Genomic DNA, 24,439 nt, shown 5'->3' with positions numbered 1-24,439 from the left:
TATTACCCAGGGTACAAGGAACTGGAATCATGAGGGTCAGCTGTATGGTAATTTCCCCTCCCCAGCCATAAGGCACATGTATATGCTTCTTGGGACTGAGGGCCTTCAAGAGTGCTTGGCCCCTCCAGAGATTTTCTGCAGGTGCCTGTGCGCATTGATGGAACACCACTTTTGGGTGAACTGAAGAAGTAGCTAGAAATGTTTCACATTATGTCTTGGGCTTCTATACCAGCCCAAAGATGCCCCAGTAGCTCCCCATCTTCTTTTCTGCTGATTCACTGCACATGCTCTGTGCTGCTGTCACTTACTGAGCTTAGGGACCCACTCACAATATACAGTACACATAGAATAGAAATGTCACAATATAAGGCTGATTAGTAATTAATACAGATAATTACTACATGGCAGCACAGAAACCAGTGCAATTAGCATCAGAATTGAATAATCAGCAAACCTGTAGCATCAGCTTATATTACAGCCAGGGGAAGCTCATTTTCTGCTAGATAATTAGTGACGAGCCCTAAGCTTAGCTTCTCAACAGCCAATCAGAGCCCACTGAGCATGTGAGTGTCACAGACACTTTCCAAGATGGTGACCCCCTGTGACAAGTTTGAAATCCTGGATCATTGCTGCTATTGAAAAACTGAAACTTTAAACTGGTGCAATAAGTTCAGCATATAAAGCATGGCAGTTTTAGCCATATTAATTTTTAGGGTTTAGTTCTCCTTTAACTTTTGGACCTGTACTGTCTATTTAGTGCAAGAACTTTCAGGCCATGACACTTGGAAACATGGCAGTTGGCATTTGCACATGCACGGAGAGAATTCTAATGTTGGGCAGAGTTGGTAGTTGCCAGTTTCACAAAGCTGCTGTACAATAAGAAGCACACACCATTGTTTTTGGCTGAGTTCTAGTTCTCCTTTAATGTGTTTGCTTACTTGGCATAACAAAAGTTAGTGGGAACGGTTTGTTCCATGCGCTGCACATATTGTACTTGCCAAAGATCTATACGCAGCAGAAATTCCGAGAGGTGACATAAAGGATATTGCCAGCTGCTCTTATTAAATATCTGGTTCCTTCCTTATCAAATACATCCACCATTTCACAGAAATAACCCAGAATAGCTGTACATTGATGCGCTCGCATTTTCGGCTGTAACTGCCATCCCCATGCTTTTGTATCCGCCGCAGGATATGACAGAGATGTAACACCTTTTGATATTTGGTCAGTGCAAGACAGCTATTTAAACCTTGTCTAAATATTTAAAATGTCGGAAGATCTTTTTATTTTTTTATTTTTTTTCATTGAAGTGCTGGAACGTTTATCCGCTGGCGAAAGGTCTGAGCTGTCTGCCGTGGAGAGACGCCAGTTGCTACAACTATGAGTTAGTGCAACTGTCAGCTGTAATTGAGGTGAAATGTTTAGAAAAACGCCAAGCTGCTAGGGAAATGGAAATCAATGGCATGAAAGTACGATGCCAGAAATGTGACAAATGTAATGGTCAGATAAGTGGCATAGCTCCGCCCCACCATCATTTTAAACTCCACCCCCCAAACTTTAGGAATGTGACATTTTGTCCATAAACATATACTGAAACCTCTTAACTGTCAGTGCATACAATCTGATGTACAAAACCGCAGCCAGATCCATGTTGCCAGGCAACTAATTAACCCCTAGAGCACACCCCCTTGTTAGCTGCCTCCACCTCTTTTTAGGACCACAGTTCAGAGTCCCAAATATCACCATCCCAAAGTCTCTTTGCTCATAAAACCAGATTGGTGGCCTCTATTGGGCTGCCACCATCTATGGAGAAAATGATGTCCTACCTGTCTTCCTACCTATGTCATCTGCCCTCTAAAAAGTCATCTTAAAATTAAAAGACAAGAAATGGCGGATTTACTGGGGTGGTGCCAATATGTTAGTCACCCCTCCCCCATTAAATCTTATGGGGCTTTCTGTTTGCTGAAGTCCCACTTGCCCTAGCAACCAGGTGATGTTCAAGAATGGAAGATAGATAGGAGACAGCATCCATAGAAAAACAAAAGTATGTAGCCTCACTAGTGCACCAGTTTTTTGGTTCTGGGGTCAGTGAGCCTGACCAGGGCCTTTTTTGTTTAGCAAAAGTTGGAGAAATGTAGCACTATTTTTCCAACACAAAGCAGAAGAAAAACAGCATTGATTTTGCTCAGCCTTGTGATTTTAAAAGCATATGGCCCCTACAAAAGTCCCCCTTACCAACCAGGCTCCAAAGAATGGTCCTGCTCCCCCATACCTGATCTCTAAAGAGAGCAAGAATGGTGGCCGCCATTTTTCACCATGTCACTTCCAGTTGTTGACTCACTGGGTGGTGATCACTGACCAGGAGCATTGAATCAAATATGGGAGCCTATTTTGGGGAGTCCAGTTAAGGAGCGGGGGCTTGTGCAGGGTTCTTATGATTTAAAATGTATTTTCTTTGTTTATTTCAATGGGTATCATAAATAAATACCCACACAAGCATCTCGATGCAGGCATAAACCTTCATTTTCTTAGAAGGTTCTCATCTGCAACCTTATTCTTCACTAGACATGTCTCAGACAGGTCTATATTCATCAAGATGAAATGGTTCTTCACTAGGGATGGGCGAATTTTCCGCAAAAGTGACGCCCATAGACTTGTATGGCGTAGTGCGTCAAAAAAAAAAGAAGCGCGTTAAAAGCGTTTAACGAAACGGGTTCAATTTCGCCCATCCCTATTCTTCACCATACAAATTTCCTTAATTTTAACTGTCCTATATAGATATTCCTCAGCTTGATTGACAGATATATTTGCTGGTGGAGAAATGTGACCTGATAAAACAAAGAGGTGCATATAAATGGGCTTCTCAAGATTCCGAACACGGGAGTGCTATTCCTCATATATAGGTCAGCGTGTCTGCGTTGCCATGGTGATTCTGCCGGAGCCACGCTGTATCATTTCTTCCTAAATCCATAAGTATCCATGCTGCCGTTCGGATAATCACTGCAGTGTTGCTGCTCTGTTGGCTGTAGAAAGTGCATCTATCTGTATCACAACTGTTTGGAAAACCAATCCCCGTTTCATCTTTTGTCTGGATGGAAATGTTTCATTGAGGGTTAAGGAATTAAAAAAATATATATATATTACACAACTACTATATCATATCATGGCCTGTCATTCGTTTTGGCTTGGAGCCAGTAATTGCGTAGTAACATTATTATCCTTTACTTATAGATTACATTTCATACATCAGTCCCATCAAGTGAAACTTAAAATCCAATGTCCCTATCTAGGGGTTGCCACCTGGGCCCCTGGTCTGCTCCCAATTTTGCTTCCAGTCCGGCCTTTCTTTCTTTAAGCTCCTCTATCTCCCCAAATTTGAGCCTATTTAGCCGGGATCAACCCCTTTTATGTAGTCAGCATCCTGCAGTGTCAGATTGGGGTTCCAGGGGCCCACCAAAATACCTTAGACTGTAGGCCCACTCTCCAAGCTAATTTCCTTCTCTCTTCACTCATCGTGTTTATTCTTTTAATCATTCCCCTTACATATTATTATTAATCGTATTTCTTCTCTTTGTTCTCATATAAAAATGGGGAATAGCCAAGATAAAGGTAGCTATACAAGGTAAAGATTGGGTGAGAAAATGGGCCTAGGTTGGGCCAGTCCAACACTGTACACCCTGCCAAATGCAATCCTGTCCCCTGTCACTATTACTGCTTTAACAAGTCAGGTCTCTGACTAAGAGCTTCCAATCTGGATGGATAAAGAGTTATGGAGAAATTGAAGATGGTGGAAAGTGCTAAAGTAAGAATTGTCAACCTCTCTGAAATATACTTCTAGGTTTTATTGGTTTCAGGTGACCCTAGGACAGTGATCCCCAACCAGTATCTCGTGAGCAACATGTTCACCAACCCCTTGGACGTGGCCTCAAAGCAGATACTTATTTTTGAATTCCAGGCTTGGAGGCAAGTTTTGGTTTCATAAAAACCAGATGTACTGCCAAACAGATCCTCCTGTAGGCTTCCAGTCCACATAGGGGCCACCAGTAGTCAATCACAGCCTTTATTTGTCACCCACAGGCACTTTTCTCATGCTTGTGTTGCTATCCAACTCTATTTTTATTTAAATGTGGCTCATAGGTAAAAAAGGTTGGCTACTCCTGCCCTAAGGTGTCCTGTGGTAGAATGATGAAAATGCAAAGAAGAACATGCCAGTGCTATATACATAGGGAGATGGGTTTACAAGCTCCTCTGGGGCTGGGACTGATGTGTATGACGAAACACTCCATATAAAGCAATGAATACCATGCTGCATAAGTATAATAATGATCTTGAGTTTGTTATTGTCATTGTCTTGCACTGCAGCAATGTAGAACTCCCATGTGCCATGATACTGCGGCATCCTCTCCTCCACCACTGCAATATCGACCTCGAGATCATTATTACCCTTAGTTATAGAGTGTCAGCACATTATACATTGCTTAACAGAGGTGTTTAATCATTTACATCAACCCTTTTCCCACTAGAGCTTGTAATGTGTGTAGCACATGCTTTACATAGAGTGTTCATCTAAATTATGCGGGCTTCCCATTTACTTGAATGGAAGTGAGAGGACCTGTATGCCATGGATGGACCCAAGAGATCACCTTTCAGCTTGGATATAGAGGAAGATGAGATACGATTTTGTCTCAGGTTGAGGCTGAGAGTATTCCAGTGGTAGGAAGGAGATACGGAGAAGAGAGAGAGAGCAATGAGTGGAGTTAAAAGGAGTACATTTTGGGATGAGCAGATAATATATTGAGGAACTGAGGCTGTTCCTGTAGTAGGTGAAGTTGTATGAAGTGCTTTGATAGTAAGAGGTAGAACTTTGGAGTAAATAATGTTGACTCAGGAGATGGATATCCAAAATGTGTGAATTGGGAGACAATCCTAGCCTTGTATGTATAGCTGGAAGTCCAGTAACTGCAGAGGCCATTAGGTTATGTTTACAGGTTAGGTTACAGGTTACGCCCTAATCCAGATAGAATAGAATAAGGGCAAGAATCTGGCTTTAGAGAAAAATGTGTTGATTTTGGCAGTGATACAATGAAAGAAAAGAGCAAATAATGGGTCTTGACCAGGAGATGGAGTGACAATTACCCCTTATACAATGTGTGGGTTCCATTCGGCTGCCATCATATTTGTATCATTTACAAGAATAGAGGCAAATTTTGGTAGAAAACGTGTATTTTGGGCTATTTAAATGGTTGTTGGTAGCAAGTACTGATAGATCAAAGCCAAGTGACAACTCCCACGAAAGAGGTGCTAGAGGAAGAGGACAGGTTTATCTTAAATACAGACATCCCCAATATGGCAACATTGACTGATACAGGCTTGGCCACTGTCTTTCCCAAAGGATCTCAGATCTTGTACCCTCTTACTCCTAGGTGCATACTGTAGTTCATCCAGGTGGAGATATCACTTTTAGATACCTCTGGCTGGAATGTAATATTTTTTTGCATAATCTTAGCTAGCTGAGTGCCCTTCATCAGCTCCACGTGCCTGTTGCATTATGGGGAAAATACAAGCATTTAAAAAAGTATTGTTTTTGTAGTGTATTCATCCCTCTGTGGCCATGATTATTTGCAGCTTTTATCTCTAGTTCTATCATTTCTTTGGCATTTAAAGTGCAGTTGTGATGCTGCTGTATCAGTGCTTGATTCACCGATGCCGTTAAGAGATATATAAGCTGTCTGGGTGATTCTGCAGGATGGGGTTTGACTCATTTATCTGATATGATTTACCCTTTTCCTCCCACTTTTACGGAACCGTTGAATCGCTTTTCAGTTCTCTAAGAACGACTCTGGAATGTTGAACCTGATCACCCTATCTTCATTCGCACGGCCGCGGCCAAAAAGCAACCTGTTCCCATATGGTCATTTTTGTTACACATATAGAGGGATTAGTACAATATGTGTTCATAATTGACAGCGTGCTATGGGATAGGTTGTTTTATGGCCAGTTCCAAGAACATCTCTCTCTTCAATAGCGAGGCCTCTATGACACTGCCCATTGCTAGGGCCAGGGGTCATTTGGGCAGTGTTTCTCAACTTTTTAGTTGCTTCTAACAAAAACAAAACCCTTCATTGCATCTCTACAGGGTATGAATAATAACTATACTTCTTGTAAGTGTAGAAAGAGGCAGGGTAGGACTGCGTCTTCTTCTCCTAAATTAGATAGCTACAGAGCCTTTCAATACATATGACCTGTCTCTAGCTACAGGAACTATACGTACTTCCCGGGGACAGACATTTATCTTTCAGTGTTTAAGTTTTGTTTAAAAAATTCCAAGATCTACTTCTCATCTATGCTTGGGTGGAGAGTACAACTTCAAAATGCCTATTTATTGGTTTTGAGGGTTCCTTTAGAACAGGGATCCCCAACCTTTTGAACCCGTGAGCAACATTCAGAAGTAAAATGGGTTGGGGAGCAACACAAGCATGAAAAATGTTCTTGGGATGCAAAATAAGGGCTGTGACTGGCCATTTGGTAGCCACTATGTGGATTGTCAACCTACATTGAGGCTCTGTGCACTTGGTTTTATACAACCAAAACTTGCCTCCAAGCCTGGAATTAAAAAATAATCACCTGCTTTGAGGCCACTGGGAGCAACACCCAAGGGGTTGGAGAGCAACATGTTGCTCACGAGCTATTGGGATCACTGCTTTAGAAGAACAAACACATTCCTAAGGTTTAGCATCCTGGTGCATTCAGAGTTAGGGTAGGGGGATTGTTTCTGTAGATGACAGTTTCGTGCTGGCAGGAGAGGCACATAACCCAGTTTTCTGCTCTCTGTATTGGAATTCTCTGCTCTCGTCCAGTAGCAGCTGCCGAGCAGATAATGAAATGGAAATTACAGGCGCTTGTCCGAACTTGTTAAGTCAGAAGAAAATTGGGAAAGATTAAAATAGATTACAGAAGAGACAGGGAAGCTAAATTGGGCAGATAACTGGTGGATGATTACTGGACGGGACTCAGTGAAGCAGCTACATGAAGCATTATGCACGCTATATTCATCACAGCGTCACAAGGAGCCCATCCAGCTGGAATCCGAGTGTCAAGGCCAAAAAGAAAACAAACCCTTGAACCTACGGTTTTCCAATGTCAATCCTTTTAAAAATATCCATCATTTATGACATAATGAATAATTTTACCAAACATTTTCTTCTGCCTATTTCTTTCCCCTAACCCTTGAGTCTTGATGGTTTTAAAGCGTTAATAAAAGGCACAATTCTGCTTTAGATATCAAAGGTTCCTTTTCCACATTTTTTGTTCATCATAAAAAAACCTTATACATTCTGGTGAGTCAAACAAAGAACCTTTAAAGCACTGAATTCACCTATCAGCAGAATATTTGACTAAGACTAGGTAGGACGTAGCTCTTCAGGGACTTCTATTGTCTGTAATATATTTCAAGGATTTAAACAATGCCACCTTGGGATTAGTGTAATTTAGCCAAAATCCTTATAGCAAGCATTTCTACATGGCTACAAACTGCTGGTTACCAGGATCAATTACTTTTAATCTTTCGGTGTGTCAGGATGATCCAATATGCATGTCAAGCCATTGATGTCACTATTGATTGACTTGCCTTGAGGAATTCTGTGAAGGGCCAGAATGCAGTACCGGATGTAAATTAGTGGTGAGAAATCAAGGTTAGGACCTAATCCAGCTGGATCACCATACTTATACAGTTGGCTACAATGTAAACAATGAAATGATCTTGCAGTCCCTAACCAACTGGCCCTTTGTATTACTCCTTCCATGTTGTCCAGAAGGTGGTCTCCACACCATCTTGCACATGGGGCTATTTATTCTAAGATATTTATTTCATGAAATGTATTTTCTATAGTCTAACATCCAACAGTAGAAGTTTCCAGACCCCACTGGTGATGCCTAGCATGGTGTTTGTGTGACCAGCAAGTTGGATTGTTGTGGGTCTAGCGCCACAACTTCTGTGCCTGCTGCCAAACCCCCTACATCTCTCAACCCTTCCCTCTTGGTGACATTCGCAGTTTGCAGGTTTTCTAATCATCTGTTTCTTTTACAAAAATAAAATGCTGGAGAGCTGCCATTTGGCTTTTCATCTTGGAAAGAAAAGGGCTGCAGTCTGATGAATTATTCCGTTAGGTATGATAATTTATTCAATGAGTTATTTTGTTTGGGGTGAAAAAAGGCAATTTCCACAACACAATCTTGCGTTTTGATGCGTGCCAGTAAAGGTGGTTTTTTAGTTCCAGGAGGAAATAATGTAATAAGCTTTGCATAATTTGGCTTTGCCCTAGTCAATGAATATGTTAAAGCAGCATTTCAGAGAGGGGGCATATTATTGGAAAAAATGAAGCACAATGAAGGAAGCAATGATGACCGTTCTGTGGCTAAAAGGGATCTAACTTTGTAAGCACTCAAGGGTGAATTGATATTTCTGCATTGGGTGGACTTCAAAGGGCCCCTTTTGACCCCCTGGGCTCATGACAAGATAATGTATGCAGGCAACATAGCCAAGAAGATCAAACAATATGATCGTCAAGCTAGTGTTTCTATCATTATCTAGAATAGCAAATTTGCTCCATAAATCACACCCTAATTGTTGAAAACCTGCCTAACTTCAAGGCAATCCAGGTGAAGTGGAACAACTCCATCTGAAGAAAAAATCCTTCTTGATTCCAAAATTGAAGCTGGGCCAGTGTCTGGATCAACTTTGTTGTACAAGTTCATTTTTTTCTCTCTTGCTAAAATGCATTTAAGCTTTTAATTGAGTCCCCACCCTGGCACTAAACGTGGCTTAGGCACAACATTTCCATAGATCATTATTAGAATTGGTAACAATTGGAGAGAGCCATTGTGCCTATGTGCATATGCACCCTTCCCTATGGCAAGTGCACTGCATAATGGAGTGTAGTACATTCATTATGGCAGTAGATCTAGATATACTTCCAGAGCTGCTGTCCCTCAAAAGAGAATCAGATCCTCTTTATCTGAAAGGCTCATGAACATGCTGCATTTACTTCATTGACATCCTACTCAGCGGAAATGCTTGCCATCCTCACCACTGCTTTCATAGAATGGTTGATGGCTCTCACCAAGAGGCAGCAGGTGGGCTGTAGCTTAGGAGTCCATAAATGGTGCATAGGCCGGCAGATTTATTTATTTCACCAATCCACTGAGACAGGAGAACTGTTTAGTAATAGTTATTATTATTATTATTTCTTAGACATCATCACATTTGTTTGGAGAGAAAGTGATAAAGACTGTGCAGCTGAAGGTGCATGTGGAACGGGGAGTGTTTAGAAGGGCAATTTAGTCTTAAAGCTTTAAGGCAGATTCATAGTGAAGGAGACCGGGCAGGGTCTTTAACATTCAGTGAAAAGTGGGGCTGCCATCACTGCTCCACTGTAACGGATACACCTTGTCCTTGAATGTTCCATGACCTTATTATAATTAATGTCCTATCTAGGAGGAGGAGCTGGCTTGATGTGGGATCTCATGCTAGAGACCCTGGTTCCATTCCCTGTGGCAAGTCCTTGTGACCTTGGACAAGTCATTTAATCTCCTGGTGTCCTGGTTACCTATAATGACTGCCTTGCTTGCTGTAAGAGCGCCTTGAGTTCCATGGGTGCAAAGTGCTTTATAAATGATTCCCTTTATCTTTTACTTTTCTATTGCCTATGTTCTCCCTAATCCCTTGTATCCAAGACAATGTTTTTCTTCCTGGTCTAAAGGTTCGCTATACTCTATAATGTCTATGGTCAGTTGTGGTTAATATATAATAGTGATTATTAGACTTCGGCGATGGCACCCCTAAGGCCTGGAAGCCTAGCCTGAAGGATATTTAGGATGAAATTTGGGTACCTCTTTGCAGTCACAGATATTATTTAAAGATTGGAGGTTATTTGTGCTGAGATTAGGGTTGAATGAACACTAAGGGCCCTATTTATGATTGGTCGAGATTTTCATCTAGGAGCCTAAAAATAGTACAATTGAAACCGACTTGAAAGCTGCCAAAGTTTTTTTTCGTAACAAAAGATTGTTCTGTAAAAATGATGGAAATTGCCAAGCTTTTTCAGCACAAAAAACAGAGAATACCTACTGTATGCTGGATTCATTTTTTATTTCTCTCTGTATAGGTTATGTTTATATAGTTGAATGTTCCCGCTGAACTGGAATTAGAATGGGAATACCTAGGCTGGCATGTTTTTAGGATACCGCTTAACTTTCAGTTATCTATTTGCATTCATTTTTGGTTATTAGAGCACCAGAGAAATCCATCAACACTCTCTGGTCAGCTGGGCCATGACCCCAGATAGATTCTTGGAAAGGGAATTATTAAACAATAGGAGGCTAATGGAGATGATGAGGAAGTATGTCTGATTCCCATAGTATACCATGTGAGCGGTTTTCTTATGTATATTTTTCTTGCAACCTTAGTTCTTTCTTTCTGAAAAGGTGAAGAATACTTCAGCGTTGAAGCAATTTTTAGCATCATTCACGTGTTCAGTTGCGATCTCGCAGTTCTATTTTTATAGTCATTTATAGTCTGTCTGACAGCAAGGTGTGCATGTAGTGGTACAGCTGCAGAAATGTAGGGCACCTCTGATTCCTATAGCAGTGTAGCTCATAGGGCCGCGATACCGTCTCTCCCCCCCCCGGCAGGGTGGTTTTAAGGTGGAGCAATGAAGGACATTTGCTGAAGCTGCCATCATCAGAAGAACCCGTTGGGGTCATTGTAGATAAAAGTACAAATTGCATGTTATTTTGCTTGGCAGAATGGTTGTTCAGTGGGTGGATTTACTGTCTTGCAATGCTGGGGTGTAGGGTGACCAGCCAGGGCACTGGGTTTTCTCTAAATGTGTACAAACTGGTCAATTGGCTCCTGGTCAAGTTGAAACTAATGTGGTAAGGATCTTTGATTGTAACCACAATTGGAGCAGTGAATGGTGTATAATTTCTGGAAAGCAAGTTTGAAATGTATGGCGCTGTAGAAATAAAGGATCACGATACAGTTGAAACGTTTGCTCAGATAATTCCCACTTGGCTTCTAGATGATGGTGATGATTATGTGAAAAATGTCTCCAATTTTCCTCTAATGAAGGAGAAATTCCATTATCACTGCACCAGTGCAGAACATTCCCAATGTGACTTTCCATACTGTTTACCAGCTTAGTTACTCTTCTTTCAGCAATGTCCCTTTTACGCTAACTTGATGAAATTCATATTACCCGCAGTCTCACCCTACACACCAGAAATCCAAATGAGACTGTTTGAGCAGGGATGTCCAACCTCTTCCCCTTCAACAGTTCCAACAGGCAATTTCTTAACTGTTCCCATTTCCCCAATGAGGTTGTTTCCTTCCTGCATTGCCAAGGACTCTTTCATTGTAACTGCAGCCCTGTTCACTAAGGGTGCCATAATGAATTTTCAGCCATAAAATGCAGTGTATAAGATGTAGCTGGTTCAGTAGTGATTACATAACTGCAGCAGTCTGTTGGAGACACTGGAGTTCCTCTATTGGCAGGTAGAAGAAGAAGGGTGAAAATCTATGTCAAGATCAGATAATGCAACTGAAGAAAACTGTTTATTTCAACTAATTCCCTAGATAAAATTCAGGTGAAGCTAAAGGGACACATCTGAAACATTTAGGTCCTACAATTAGTGATTTTGTATCTCTACACTCTTTGCTACAGTTCTTGCCATATCATGCTATCAGCCATCCCTAGCTATAGTGAGGAGCAGACTATGTGTATACATAATGGGGCTGGCAGTGGGCAGTAAGAGATAGCGTGGAGACAGGTGCTTATATAGAATATGGCTAACCTTCTATTTCAGGGTTCTTGGTAGAAATTGTGCTCATCGCTAGTTGCAGCTAGAATCCTCCATTAGCAGTGCACTTCTGAAGACCACGGCTGGAGAGCTAAATGTTCTTGCATTCTTGAAAGACACCGATATTTTATATTGGCATTAAAGCTTCACAAGTGATTTGTACCTGTAACCTGTGATTAGCTTCGTCTACATTAGGACCCCTCTGGAGTCTATCTGGAAAAGGAAATGAGTAACTCTTCAATAAGAGACCATGAATTCATCTGGAGGAATGTTTTTTAGGGAAATGCTGAACAAGGAAGATATTTCTGTACTGGCAGCAGTTTTCGCCATTCAGCAAATATTTTGTCAGCCTCAATTAGTTCTTATTTTTAGTCTCCATTTTTACCTGAAATTCACAACCATTCTAAAACACAAGGGGCTGCTGGCATGAACAAGTACATCTGAATGTTGACTTCACTGTTTGTATCTGCAGTATCCTCTGTAGTGGGGGTGGGAACCCATAGATGGTATTGATAGGACCTATAACGAGCATACTTAATGGAAAATCAAGACTCTTCTGTCACGTTAATCTATTAATTTATTAGAAAATTGGAGAAAGTAATTTGTGGCCAGGACTCTAAAGGCAAACAGTATTGTATTCCTGGTGCTAGTTTTTAGTATGTGGTGGACTAATAACAAGATATTATTAGGGTGGTCTGGGAAATATATTACATATTAGAGCAAATGACAAAGTCATAGGAAAGAGAGAACTTACTAGGCTCTTATCTTACCGTGTGCTATGTTAGTAAGTCAGCAGGAGCTTATGGAGAAGAACGCATGGCTGAGAAATTGGTTCATGGAGGAAGGCTCTGGTTAAAAAGAGCTTGGATGACATTTCTTTTGTCTTCAGGCTCTTTTGCAGGAATGGGCTGTACCTTAAAGATGGTTGAACTGTTTTGAAGAGAGGATGGCTGTAAAGTTAGAAGACATTTTAAGACTTGGTAGGAGGAGAAAATGTGCAGTTGGGCATATTTGGAGACAGTAAGGGTGAAGAAGTTTATAATGGTCCACATAATAAACCTACAGTTGCATGATATCCAGCCAAATATAAAGTAAGAAGTTGTTGTGTGATTTAGTGGTAAGGCTGAAGCTATAAGACAACACACATGTTAATTTTAGAAGTATATTATAGAACCCCCTCATGTAAATGAAGAATAGATTTAGCCAGTTCCTGTTGCGAGTAAAAAAGCCTGCCAGTTTGGGGCAAATCTTTGGGGGTTCTAATTACTTATATATTTAAAAGGACCTCTATTGGGAGGTTGTGAATGTGCTGTTATCTGTTAATCCGTAAGATTCTGAGGCTGAAACCAATTCAAAATATTTCCAATTCACAAACACCTGCCGTGGTCGTAATTTCCCCTCCCTATCAACCATTACAGCCATATTCTCTCTGGGTCCTCTTTCAGCTACAGTGGCCCAAATATCCATTCTACTCAGCACATATTTAACATCCACTAAAGTGCTTACATTGTTGCTCTGTAATTTCCTTAGAATTGAGTAAAATGCACATGCTCACAATGGCCTCTTTTGGATTATGTCACCAAATGTATAGTGTCAGTGGGACCCAGTTCTGTAGTTACATAGTTCCAGTTCTGTTGTTCCCGGTTGCCAGTGGGCATGGACCACAATATTCAGATGTTTAAAGACTTATACATTTTATATATCTGTTATCCAACCATACTTATGACACTCCAAGCAGACACCCTCCATGCTGTGCAATGTGCTTACAGATGTTATCACACCTTAATAGGTGCCTCTAGACTATGGATTAAAAGTATGGATTAGTGGTTAGACTATAGGTCCATTTAAACCACCTTTAAAGGTTGTACTTCTACCACAAGAAATGGGTAACTTTGTTTTCCAGTACCTGCAGAGTGAACATGACTGTCTCCATTGTTTGCTATTGAGGCTTTGCTGGTGGTTTTGCTTGCTCCACACATAGGACAATACATTGTGCCAGTGAGCCTTGATATATTTTTTGTGTTGGGGCCTGAACAAAGAACCAGACAGATGTTTTCTGTGGGATCTCAAGTTTTGCCTCTAGTGAGTGTTTTATGTCTTAGTAAGAAGACTTGGTTGACTAATTGTCTAGAAAAAAAAAATACAAGACTTCCTATATTTTTGTTTCTTGGCATCAAGCACCATTTTTACCATCCAGGTGACAACCCTAAGGGGTAGAGACCTGTGCAGGTCACATTAAGTGGCCAAACTTGCATTTTTACCTGGTTTGACACCCAACCAGACCTGGCTTGCAACAACCTTAGCACTGAAACACGGTTGTTCATGGGCAGGCAGGGATCTCAAACTAAGTCAGAAAAGGTGATTTTGTAACAAGTCAAGCAAAATGCTTTACCAGAAGCATTTCAAATGTGTCTATACATGCATACAACTTTTTTATTGTGAAGACCCTAGCCTTTATTAAAGGACTCATAAAACAAGACCTCTTTTTCTTCAATTAAATACTGTGTACTGTTACATGGCACCAGTTAAAAATGATTTCTTGTGGTTTATTCCTGAGATTTAGATTTCTTCTAAAATGGCAGCTTTCTATTTTAAAGCTTGGGAAAAGTAAACTGCAGTATTATCTGCATAATAAACAAAGACGCGCGATTATGACTTGCTGAAATCAGCTGGGGTATTATAATAACACGCAAAGCAATTCTTTATAATAAAAGATGGTATTATCATAATAATGATAGCAGGGTCCTGGGATGTGACTTCAGACAGGAAATGCTTTCTGATTCAGCTAACAATAGTACTTTTTGCATTGAAAGAGCTCTTTAGAGAGAGAGTTCTGTTTTCCAAGTTTGAATGAAAAACAGTTTGTTTCTCACCACCAACCATTAATAAGAATAGTAATAGACATAGCTGTAGTTGGCTTTGCTGCCTTGCAGTGCTATGGCCCTGATGGATCACTATCAGGAATGGAGTTTGTATGTTGTCCTCATGTTTGACGGGGGTTCCTTCCACACTCCAAAAACTACCATGTGAAAAACTGCCTCTTGAAGTTGATCCTCAAACTTGCATGGGTTTCCTCTTATTCTCCAAAAATAACCAGGTGGTTTAACTCATGTTGGCTTGAATTTCCTTCCTCACTACAGAAATAGCCACATGAATTAATTGGTTCGAGATAGAGTTGATCCTAGTATGGAAGGAAAGATCCCTAGTGACGTTGTAGAGGTCTATGTTGGATATATTGTTGCATTATACAGAAACGATAACAATTTCAGCCTCAACCTATGAAGCTGGTTGAGGAGACTGACCTTGGCTCAATCACCCAGCCATTGGCAGTGTTTAGGAAGGAGGTAATTTTGGCAGACCATCTTCCTTCCCTTTATAGTTCAGTCAGTGTGGGCAAGTAAACTGGAAGCGACATGGGCTTCTCACAATGGCATAACGAATGTCTTTCACAAGGCCACCTATGGCTCTAAGTTCCAGGCAAACCCAGAGACTTGTGAGGTTTCTTAAGTCATAGGAGATGTGTATCTCTGTTGGTTCTCAGTCCTGTGCCAACCATAAAAATCTTATTAAGCTTACCTATTGGTTCATATCCAATTTCAAACCTGTTTTGCATCTCTATCTGATGTGCAACCTAAACAAGAAGATGACCTCCATGTTGTTTTATTATATAGTTTGTATCTCATTTCCTTCTTGCCGATAGCAGTATGGCCATTCTTTAACCAGAAACAATAATATTCCATGAAAATGCTTAGCATGCAGCATGCTTATTATTGCTTTGATAATGTTATTCAGATATATAAATATTTAGATATCTTGGCTTTTTACTCATTGGTTTTAGTTGAGGAATTCATTTCGACACATGTCCTATAGGCACAGCAAATAATTAAACTCAGCCACATGAATTATGTTTTCTCTTTCAAGAAATTTCATCTTCAAGGTGTTCCTTAAAAATATAATGTATCTAAAACAGGAAAACACATAGAAGGTAATATCGGCGGCAGCACATCTGTTGTGTGGGTACGTTCAACTTGGGAATGAGGATGTGGTATTCAATTTAGGCTAATGTCCCTTCCATCATCAGTAGGAGTATTTCCATCTGCAACCTGTCACAGCATCTCACCACCAACAGAGCATGTATTTTATTACAGATTTTGGCAAATTGATATCTTCATTCAGTGGTGTAAGTTGGTGGTTATTGTTTATACTGTAGTTTATTCTTCAACAAAACAAGGCCTTGATATATAAAGAGTTCCCTGTAGGCACCCACGGCATGAAGACTATGTAGGGACCCTACTCCAAGACAAAGGTTTAATCTCCTTTCCCAATTCATTCTAATAGAATAAACACTAACATCCTCTGCCCACAGCACCCTGAGTACCATTGAGACTGCACCCGTGCTTTCCAAAAATAAATATAGATGATTTTTTTTTTTACACAGACATATCTGCTTCTGCTTGTAACCTGCTGTGGCTCCACAGTATCATGCAACCCTTGTCCACCTCATTCCACTGTAAACATGATGTATTTTGAAATTTAAAGAGTCTCTGATTTCCAGAGAATCTGTGCACCCACCAATATGGAAAGGAGAGGGACTTCAAGTCCAAGAATCCAGAAATGGTCCCTGCAAGCAGAGACAGGCTATCATGGACAAAGACAAATATCTCCTTCCTAGGACCAAAGATGGGATATCTGCTAAGGTCTGGAAGGCCTGGAAATTTACTAAAGAACGAGTGAATCTCTCACCTGTCATGAGCAGACTAGTAAATCTCTTACCTAATTATAAATTATCTTTCTAAATGTAATACCATAAAAGTAAGATTTCTCCCTCTGGTTTAGTTGCAATGAGAAATTTCCATTCCTGAATTTGATAAAACTTGTAATACGTCTGCCCTCAATTTCTGTTTCACCGCACTGTGCCTTTTTTATGCAAGCTGAGCAATTATTATTTAATAGCTGCTAAACACCAAGGGAGGATTATAATTGCATGCTTTTTCAATGGAGCTGATCCAAATCTGAGGGATAAATTAGGCATATTTTCCTCAACCCATCTGTTTTGTGCTTCACATAAGTATGTGTTGTCTTTTGATGATGAAGTGGCTTTGTCTCATGAGTCAGTGTGATGTCTTTCTGAACTTGTCCTTTAATGGGATTGGAAAGACTTCTTCAGTGAAGGTGCCAAAATGTTAGGATCCCCATCCCCAGTAAATGTAATTGCACCTTGGGCCTGTGGTTCTTTTTTGGGAAAAAAAATCACCATCTTGGGGAACATTTGCGCCACCATCTTACTTATGATTCCCAAGGATCCCTTGTGTAGGCTTTTAATATCTAAAGGTCCCTAGGTATAGTCAAAGGATACTGAACATTAAGAAAGGCTTAGTCTCCCCAAAAAGAGAGCACCTGCGATATACTGTATCTATATAGTTAGAAGCTGTTCACATAGAAAGTCAACCATTGGTGGCCATCCCAATCAGAAATGTCACCCTCCTCCCCTACCCTTGGGCCTTAGGTCATTCATATGTAAGGCTGGGTCACATAAAATTACTGAGTGAGGGATGGCAGCTCACCATCCAACTCCAGCGCATATAGCATTAGAGAGCCCCACAATAGTATATGATTTATCTGTTAGGGATGTGTTGGTAACTCGGGGGAATTTACATCACTGTCAACCTGCTTTCTTTTATTATTCCCTATAAACTTGCCAAAAAAAGGATCTATTTCCAACTTCGAGTGACGTAAAGGCTCCTTATCCAGGTCCCTTATGTGTGCATGGAGTGAATTGGTTGAGACATGGTAGTTCCTCAGAGTCTAAACGTTTCTAAGTAATACAGATCAATGGGAAATCAATAGAAGACATTGCTACTCGCTGAACCATCCCCAGGTAACATATTACATTAGCTAATGATGTGTTGTTGATTTATTCGATAGTTAATACTTAAAATATGCATCAAATAACATTAAAGTCTTCTCAGCCAATTATCCTACTGCACCCTTTCTCCCAACATCCATCAGATTTCTATTTTAATCACTTTAGGGGGGGGGGGCGTTATACAAACTGTTTGATCTATATACTATACACTAACTGTGACAGATATGGAAAAACATAGCTCCCCCAGCCATTATTATTGATTTACCTACAATGTATTGTAGCTTTATAATCCTCATAATTTCTTGTTAAAGCCAAGCAAGCATTGCCAACAGAAAACTATGAGGAGCAGTTCTCAACCATTCCATTCTCAACCCATATGAGAAGGCACGTTGCTACTAAATATTTTCATTCAGGTTACTGGGGGTTATGAGAAGAACTGGAAGGAAAATGGTGAATGTGTGTCAAGATCTTTATGTAAAGTAGGCTTGACGAAGAAAAAAGGCAGAGAGAGAACAGAGGTTTTGTAAAAGTTAAATTTTACAAAACCTACACACTAGTATGTGCTTTCTAGTAGATTGGTGGTCAATAGAAATCTACTGTAGTTTCAGCCAGATGGGTATATATGTACTAAGGGAAATAATTCACAGTTGTATTTCCTAGACCTTTTGCCATGACTCTATTGTACCCCCATTTAACTGCCTCTGTGTTTACGCTCCAACTTGCCTTATGTTTAATTTAAGAAAAATATTGACCCTTCATCCCCCTTACTTACTGTCAAAGATCCAGGGTATTCAGCTAGGTCCCTGATGCACATTTCAAAATGGTACCTTGAGGCAGTTCACTGAGCTGATGGGCTAAACCCCTAAAGAATGAGGGAAGAAGGGCCAAGCCACGGAAACTCAGAATAAGCATCTTCTTTACAGGTGACAAATAGCTGCTGCCCTGGCCCAAGTCACTACTATTAATCAGGTATGCTATGAATATTCAATATTTCAAGTCCAAATAGTCCTTGGACAGCTGTTTCATGTTCCACCCTGTTCTATCATGGCTCATACAGCTGAAGACCTCAACCTACATATTATTACTATGTCAGTAGTATGCGTAGGTACAACAAGATATATGGCTCCAACTATGCAGTTCTTCTCCAGAGAATCACCTGCATAAAACACCAATGCGAAATGTAAGCTACAGCACCAAGTGTCTGTCACCCTAGGGAGGGACACATTAGAGGACCTTCTTGGTCAGACTGAGAAAAAAATGTCTTTGGGGACATTGGACTGGTGGCTTTAATACTAACAATACATTAAATATCTTGACTTGCCCATTAAGAGAGTTTAAAGCATATTCATATCACAGGAGGCGCCTCTGTCCAATCCCATCACAGTCATTTGTTTTCTGTTCATTGCCTTAAAGGAAACGTTCTCCCTGGTACCGACGCTTGCTCAGATATCTGTGTGATTTTATCCATTACAACCCTTCCATTTAGGTTCTACAGAAGTGGCAGGCAGCATTCCATCTCTTTGCCTTCTATATCTTTCCTTTCTGTAGCAAAGTTCATGCATATTTGAAATCCCAGCTCAAACCAATTTTTGTTTCAAGTGAGTTATAAATAGCAGAGCGTGACATAACTGGGCCATTCTATTGCCGAGCCTCGCTGGAAGTCTTGCTACCCTTTTCATGTTCTCCCCAAGTCCTTGCGAGCTGATTTTCTACATCTATTATGGGTTCAGCTCTCGCTATTGATTGCTTTTTTCTTATTTGCCATGTAGAGTCCGGGTCCCCACTGAAATAAGCATTCTTTTGTTTATCTGCTACCGGCATCAGCACATAATGGAAGCGTTTAAGAGAAGGTATAAAAGAAAAACAGGACAAAACGTCCTACTAATGTTCAAAGTATATACACCAGCTGCAACATATGTCCTAATAAACAGGCTTTTTTGATGTCTTATGTTATAATTTTGTAACGATATCACTTGCTAAGCATTGGAAGGGAACTCTAGAGTTCCATGACTTGTATAAAAGCATTGGCTATATGATAAAGGAACGCTTTGATGGCTTTCAATATTTTTAGACTTACTATCAGGGGAACATTATTCCCCATTTGATTCATTTTCTTAGATATTCCCAAGTAGAGAGGTTGCCCCCCCCCCCCGATAGGGGAAAAGTCTTGATAATAATACATAATGTATTATTATTCAGTGTAAAAGGCCATTATAAGTCGTTGTAATTCTACACAACTTTTCTTTGAATGGCATGCAGAATATTCCAGCTTGCTAGAGAAAATGCTGGTCTTCTTGAATGCATTGGCTGATCTCAAGAGTCCACTCTGTAAGGTCCCCTACTGCTCTGAACATGGAGCATGGTTGGTGTTTACCGGCGTTCTGCATATTCTTGAAAACCTTTTTCCCACTCATCCAAGTGTCTTTTTCTGTTCAACCAAGTGTTAAGAAATGCCCCAGTATTTTAAATCCTTTAGAATTATCTCCAGTAGATGCTTCCTAAACTTTAAGTTGGCCATTATATTGTCCCTCTCTCTTCTTGAATGCCTTCGTTTTCAAAACATCATATTCTGCCCCTGAATCAATGACAAAGAAGTCAGAGGTTGTCAGTGTTTATTGTGGTCACCATCATGACAATGTAACTTCCAAAAATGGTCCAGCCAAGTGGACAAAAAGTTGTAGGTAATGTATTCTGTTGGAGAAGGGAGCATAAATTATTGTTTTTAATCAGAAGAGACCCACAAGAACAGATGCCATATACAGACAGCATTAAGATATGCCTTATATTATAACCAGAACTTTTTTCTCCCTAGAAGATGGGCGCAAGCTCAAAGGTGCCATCCAACGCAGTACAGAGACGGGTCTGGCTGTTGAGATGCCGAGTCGGACGGTACGCCAAGCAAGCCATGAATCTATAGAAGATAGTATGAACAGCTATGGGTCTGAAGGAAAGTAAGTCAATATAACAATCAATGTTATGAAGGTGACATCTTACAGTGTGATATGGTAGTACACCCACAGCTGGATCAATGGGCAGAACTAGACTAGGCTAAAATATTAAACTAACACAATGGCACAGTTCTTTAAAGAGAAGAGCGAGAGAGGCATGCAGAGAAGAGTTCTGGGTCTTTTACAGTAGGATAAATGGAAGGCTGTGCATATAGTGTGTAAATTATACTCAATCTACTACAAATTCTAGACTGAGAAAGACCTAAAATTACTTCTAGTTAATAGGCTTCTCTGTAGCTATCAATGTTAATGAAAGGATCAAGATAGGTTCCATTATTAAAAGTGGTAGAGCCTGAAGGAAGAAGAGTACAAATGTGTTTCTTTAATGATAACTCTTCTTGAGTATGCAATGAAAATGTATATATCAAATGACCAAAAAGTATATTAAGGAATGAAGAAGAGCTCAGAGATGTTCAAGACATGCTGCTATACTATAGTATAATTCCAATAGCATGTCCAGGGGACTGTCAACCCAATATTTTGGCAAGGTCCAGACTGTTGTGTCTGGACAAGTAGAAGAGAGGAATATATATCCCTGTGTTGCTTGTAACTTCTTCCCAGGGCACTATACCTTCATACCCCAGTCACAAAAAGAATCTGGCTGAGCAAATGGAAAGTTATGGTTGACATACCCAGGTGCAGATTTGCCCTCCCCCAGTATGTTCATACCGTGCACCTGTTGTTCAGCAGATAGAACAATGCTTTTCTAAGTCTATTTTGTACACTGGGTTAACAAACACCATTGTTTATTACAATTTCTTCACGACTGAGACATCTGCTTTTATATGTTGACTCATCCATACTATGGGATTGAAGCAGAAGCTCGTACGCACCCATACATCATTTCACCGTTTCTACAAGTGAATGAAAAAAAGTCACTTGTCGCTCAATGTGATCTGCCGGCTGACTCACCGATCCAACACGTTTTTTTTTTCTTCAGCTCTGGCTGAATTTTGTAGCTGAGAAACCGCAGTGAGACAATGGTCTATACTATTGTTGGTTAGTTTAAGGGATCAAAATGAAGATCAGTTTAGCGATCAGAACACCTGAGATGCCTTTTCATACCCTTTCAAGGGATGTCAAATCTGCACTTTAAAGGGATCCTGTCATCGGAAAACATGTTTTTTTCAAAACACATCAGTTAATAGTGCTACTCCGGCAGAATTCTGCACTGAAATCCATTTCTCAAAAGGGCAAACACGTTTTTATATATTCAATTTTGAAATTTGACATGGGGCTAGACATTTTGTCAATTTCCCAGCTGCCCCCAGTCATGTGACTTGTGCCTGCACTTTAGGAGAGAAATGCTTTCTGGCAGGCTGCTGTTTTTCCTACTCAATGTAACTGAATGTGTCTCAGTGGGACCTGGATTTTACTATTGAGTGCTGTTCTTAGATCTACCAGGCAGCTGTTATCTTGTGTTAGGGAGCTGCTATCTGGTTACCTTCCCATTGTTCTTTTGTTTGGCTGCTGGGGGGAAAAAAGGGAGGGGGTGATATCACTCCAACTTGCAGTACAGCAGTAAAGAGTGATTGAAGTTTATCAGAGCACAAGTCACATGACTTGGGGCAGCTGGGAAATTGACAATATGTCTAGCCCCATGTCAGATTTCAAAATTGAATATAAAAAAATCTGTTTGCTCTTTTGAGAAATGGATTTCAGTGCAAAATTCTGCTGGAGCAGCACTATTAACTAATTCATTTTTGAAAAATGTCAAATCAAGCTTTTGTCAAGTATATTTCTCCACGCTATTGGCTGGCCACTGGAGTATACGTACAGTTGTGAGTGTCAACGACTGCCACAACCCTGCTTTTAAGCCACATACAACATCCAATAAAATGTCACTTCAGATTATGAGCTCTTGCCAACTGCCGCCTCATGTTGCTGGGTATTGAGTCTTAAAAGCAGTGCAAAACCTTTGTGCAGGGCTGAGTCTTTCCATGCTATGCATTTTGTCTTCTAGATTGGAAGAGCATTTGTAAGTCTTAGTTGAATGTTCCCCAAATCAATAGAGGTTGATTGCTGGAAGATGCTTCCTATAGATTTATTGATGTCCATATGGATTTGCTGCTATACTGTTTGCAACCTTTGAAGAATTAAGGCTTAATGAGTCTTAACACAGCACCGTATTTACTAGCCTATGGGGGGAAACAAAAAATGCTGATATGTGCTTCTTTCATTCATCTAGGGACAAGTTAAAGATTGCTTTAAACCCCAACCAGGATACGGGGGCCCTGTCCTTTCCCAACTTTACAATGATATATATAAGCAGTAATAATTATAGGTATTTCCAAGACAGCAGTTCATATGTTGGGTGAAATGCAGATTTTGGAAATAATAGCCTATGGTATTCAACCAAACAGACCCACTTATTATCTGCATATGGGCTGAAATGGCCTAATTTTTAAACATAGTCTGCTATGGCTTGTGCAGACTGATTTGAAACCCTGGTTGGTGAATCGGTTCAGTGATTATCATATCAGTGTGCAAGTTCATTGAACAAATGAAGGAACAGCTTTCCTGCCAGAAGGTGTTTGGGACCTTACATTAATGTAAGGATCATTCATGCTTCACTTTGTGTTACAGTAAATTAGTGTTTGCCCTACAGAGTTGGTGTCTAGCAGAATATTCATTGCTTTGCGTGTGTTACTTCCCAGGTGCATTGTTCTCCAGTTTTAAACTCCAAGATGACTCCAAACTGGCAGAAAAGTCATGGACTTGGCAGATTCTGTAAAAACTCTACCAGCCTGAATGCATAAAATTGATGGTATATGTGTTTTCTCAGATGGGAGTGAAAGGCTTGCACACAGCCCTGACCTCAACTCAACTAAATCCCTGTAAAATTAATTGAAACTCCATATGAGAGCCAGGTTCATATCAGCCAGATCCATCATGAGTGCCCATTTTTATCGTCATGGCTGGATGGAAACAAATCTCATCAACAAGGTTCTAACAACCATTGGAAAGACTTACCGTTGGTTTGGAAATGGGATGTTAGAGAGGCAGGTGTCTGGATACTTTTAGCCATATTGGATGGTTCTCATCATGGCAAGCAAAAGGGCATGAAAAGCACAGGGTATCCTGTGCCCCTGGGAGCTTGCAGTATAATTATATTTGTAATCATTGTGATTTTTTCTTATATACTCATTAATCTTATTTCTTAAACGCATAACAAACTAATTATGCAAATGCCAAAATACATGAGCATCAAATCTGATGTTAATTCCATTTCTAGGTTATTCAACTCCATAGAGAAACAGGGAAGACGCAGGCGTGCAAACAAGCTGCATAACAAACATTAACCTGATTTTTGAGCACTTCTACAAGGGGGAACAATTGAAATAACCAGGGCAAACCATGATGGTATCTAGCATTGTATTTCAAAGCATGATCTGTCAGTATTTGCTCTTTGTTATTTTGAGAGAGCCCTGATGAGAAGATCTCAGAGGGAGGTAGGGTTCAATTGGACATGGGGTGTCCAAACTGCGGCCCGAGGGCCACATGCGGCCCAGGATGCATATGAATGCGGCCCAGCTTGAAACTCTTGGTTCCCGAGGAAATAGGAGGAGGGGGGTCTCTGCCCATTGCCCAGTTAGTAATAATAATATAATAATACGTCTATTTATTATCTAGGTGTCCCATATTCCAGTGTATAGCTCTATCTGGTTATCCAACTGGCATTGTAGTTCTTTTCTGTGTATTTCCTTTA

The 24,439-nt window shown here is 40.4% G+C and overlaps 1 protein-coding gene across 2 annotated transcripts in view; it reads left to right on the top strand.

Moving 5' to 3' along the window:
- Positions 1-24,439, top strand: part of LOC121398029 (regulating synaptic membrane exocytosis protein 4-like) — a 51,831-nt gene that overhangs the window by 5,459 nt on the left and 21,933 nt on the right. Inside the window, exon 2 of one of the 2 annotated variants that reach the window (XM_041576412.1) lies at positions 20,538-20,673. In XM_041576412.1, the coding sequence (XP_041432346.1) occupies positions 20,538-20,673 (136 nt within the window). Of the gene's footprint in view, positions 1-20,534; positions 20,674-24,439 lie in introns of both variants that reach the window. The other variant, XM_041576411.1, reaches the window with a different exon arrangement.

The sequence above is a fragment of the Xenopus laevis genome, chromosome 9_10L (assembly GCF_017654675.1).
Source record: "Xenopus laevis strain J_2021 chromosome 9_10L, Xenopus_laevis_v10.1, whole genome shotgun sequence".
Classification (NCBI taxonomy): domain Eukaryota; kingdom Metazoa; phylum Chordata; class Amphibia; order Anura; family Pipidae; genus Xenopus; species Xenopus laevis.
This window is presented reverse-complemented; position numbering and strand designations above follow the sequence as displayed.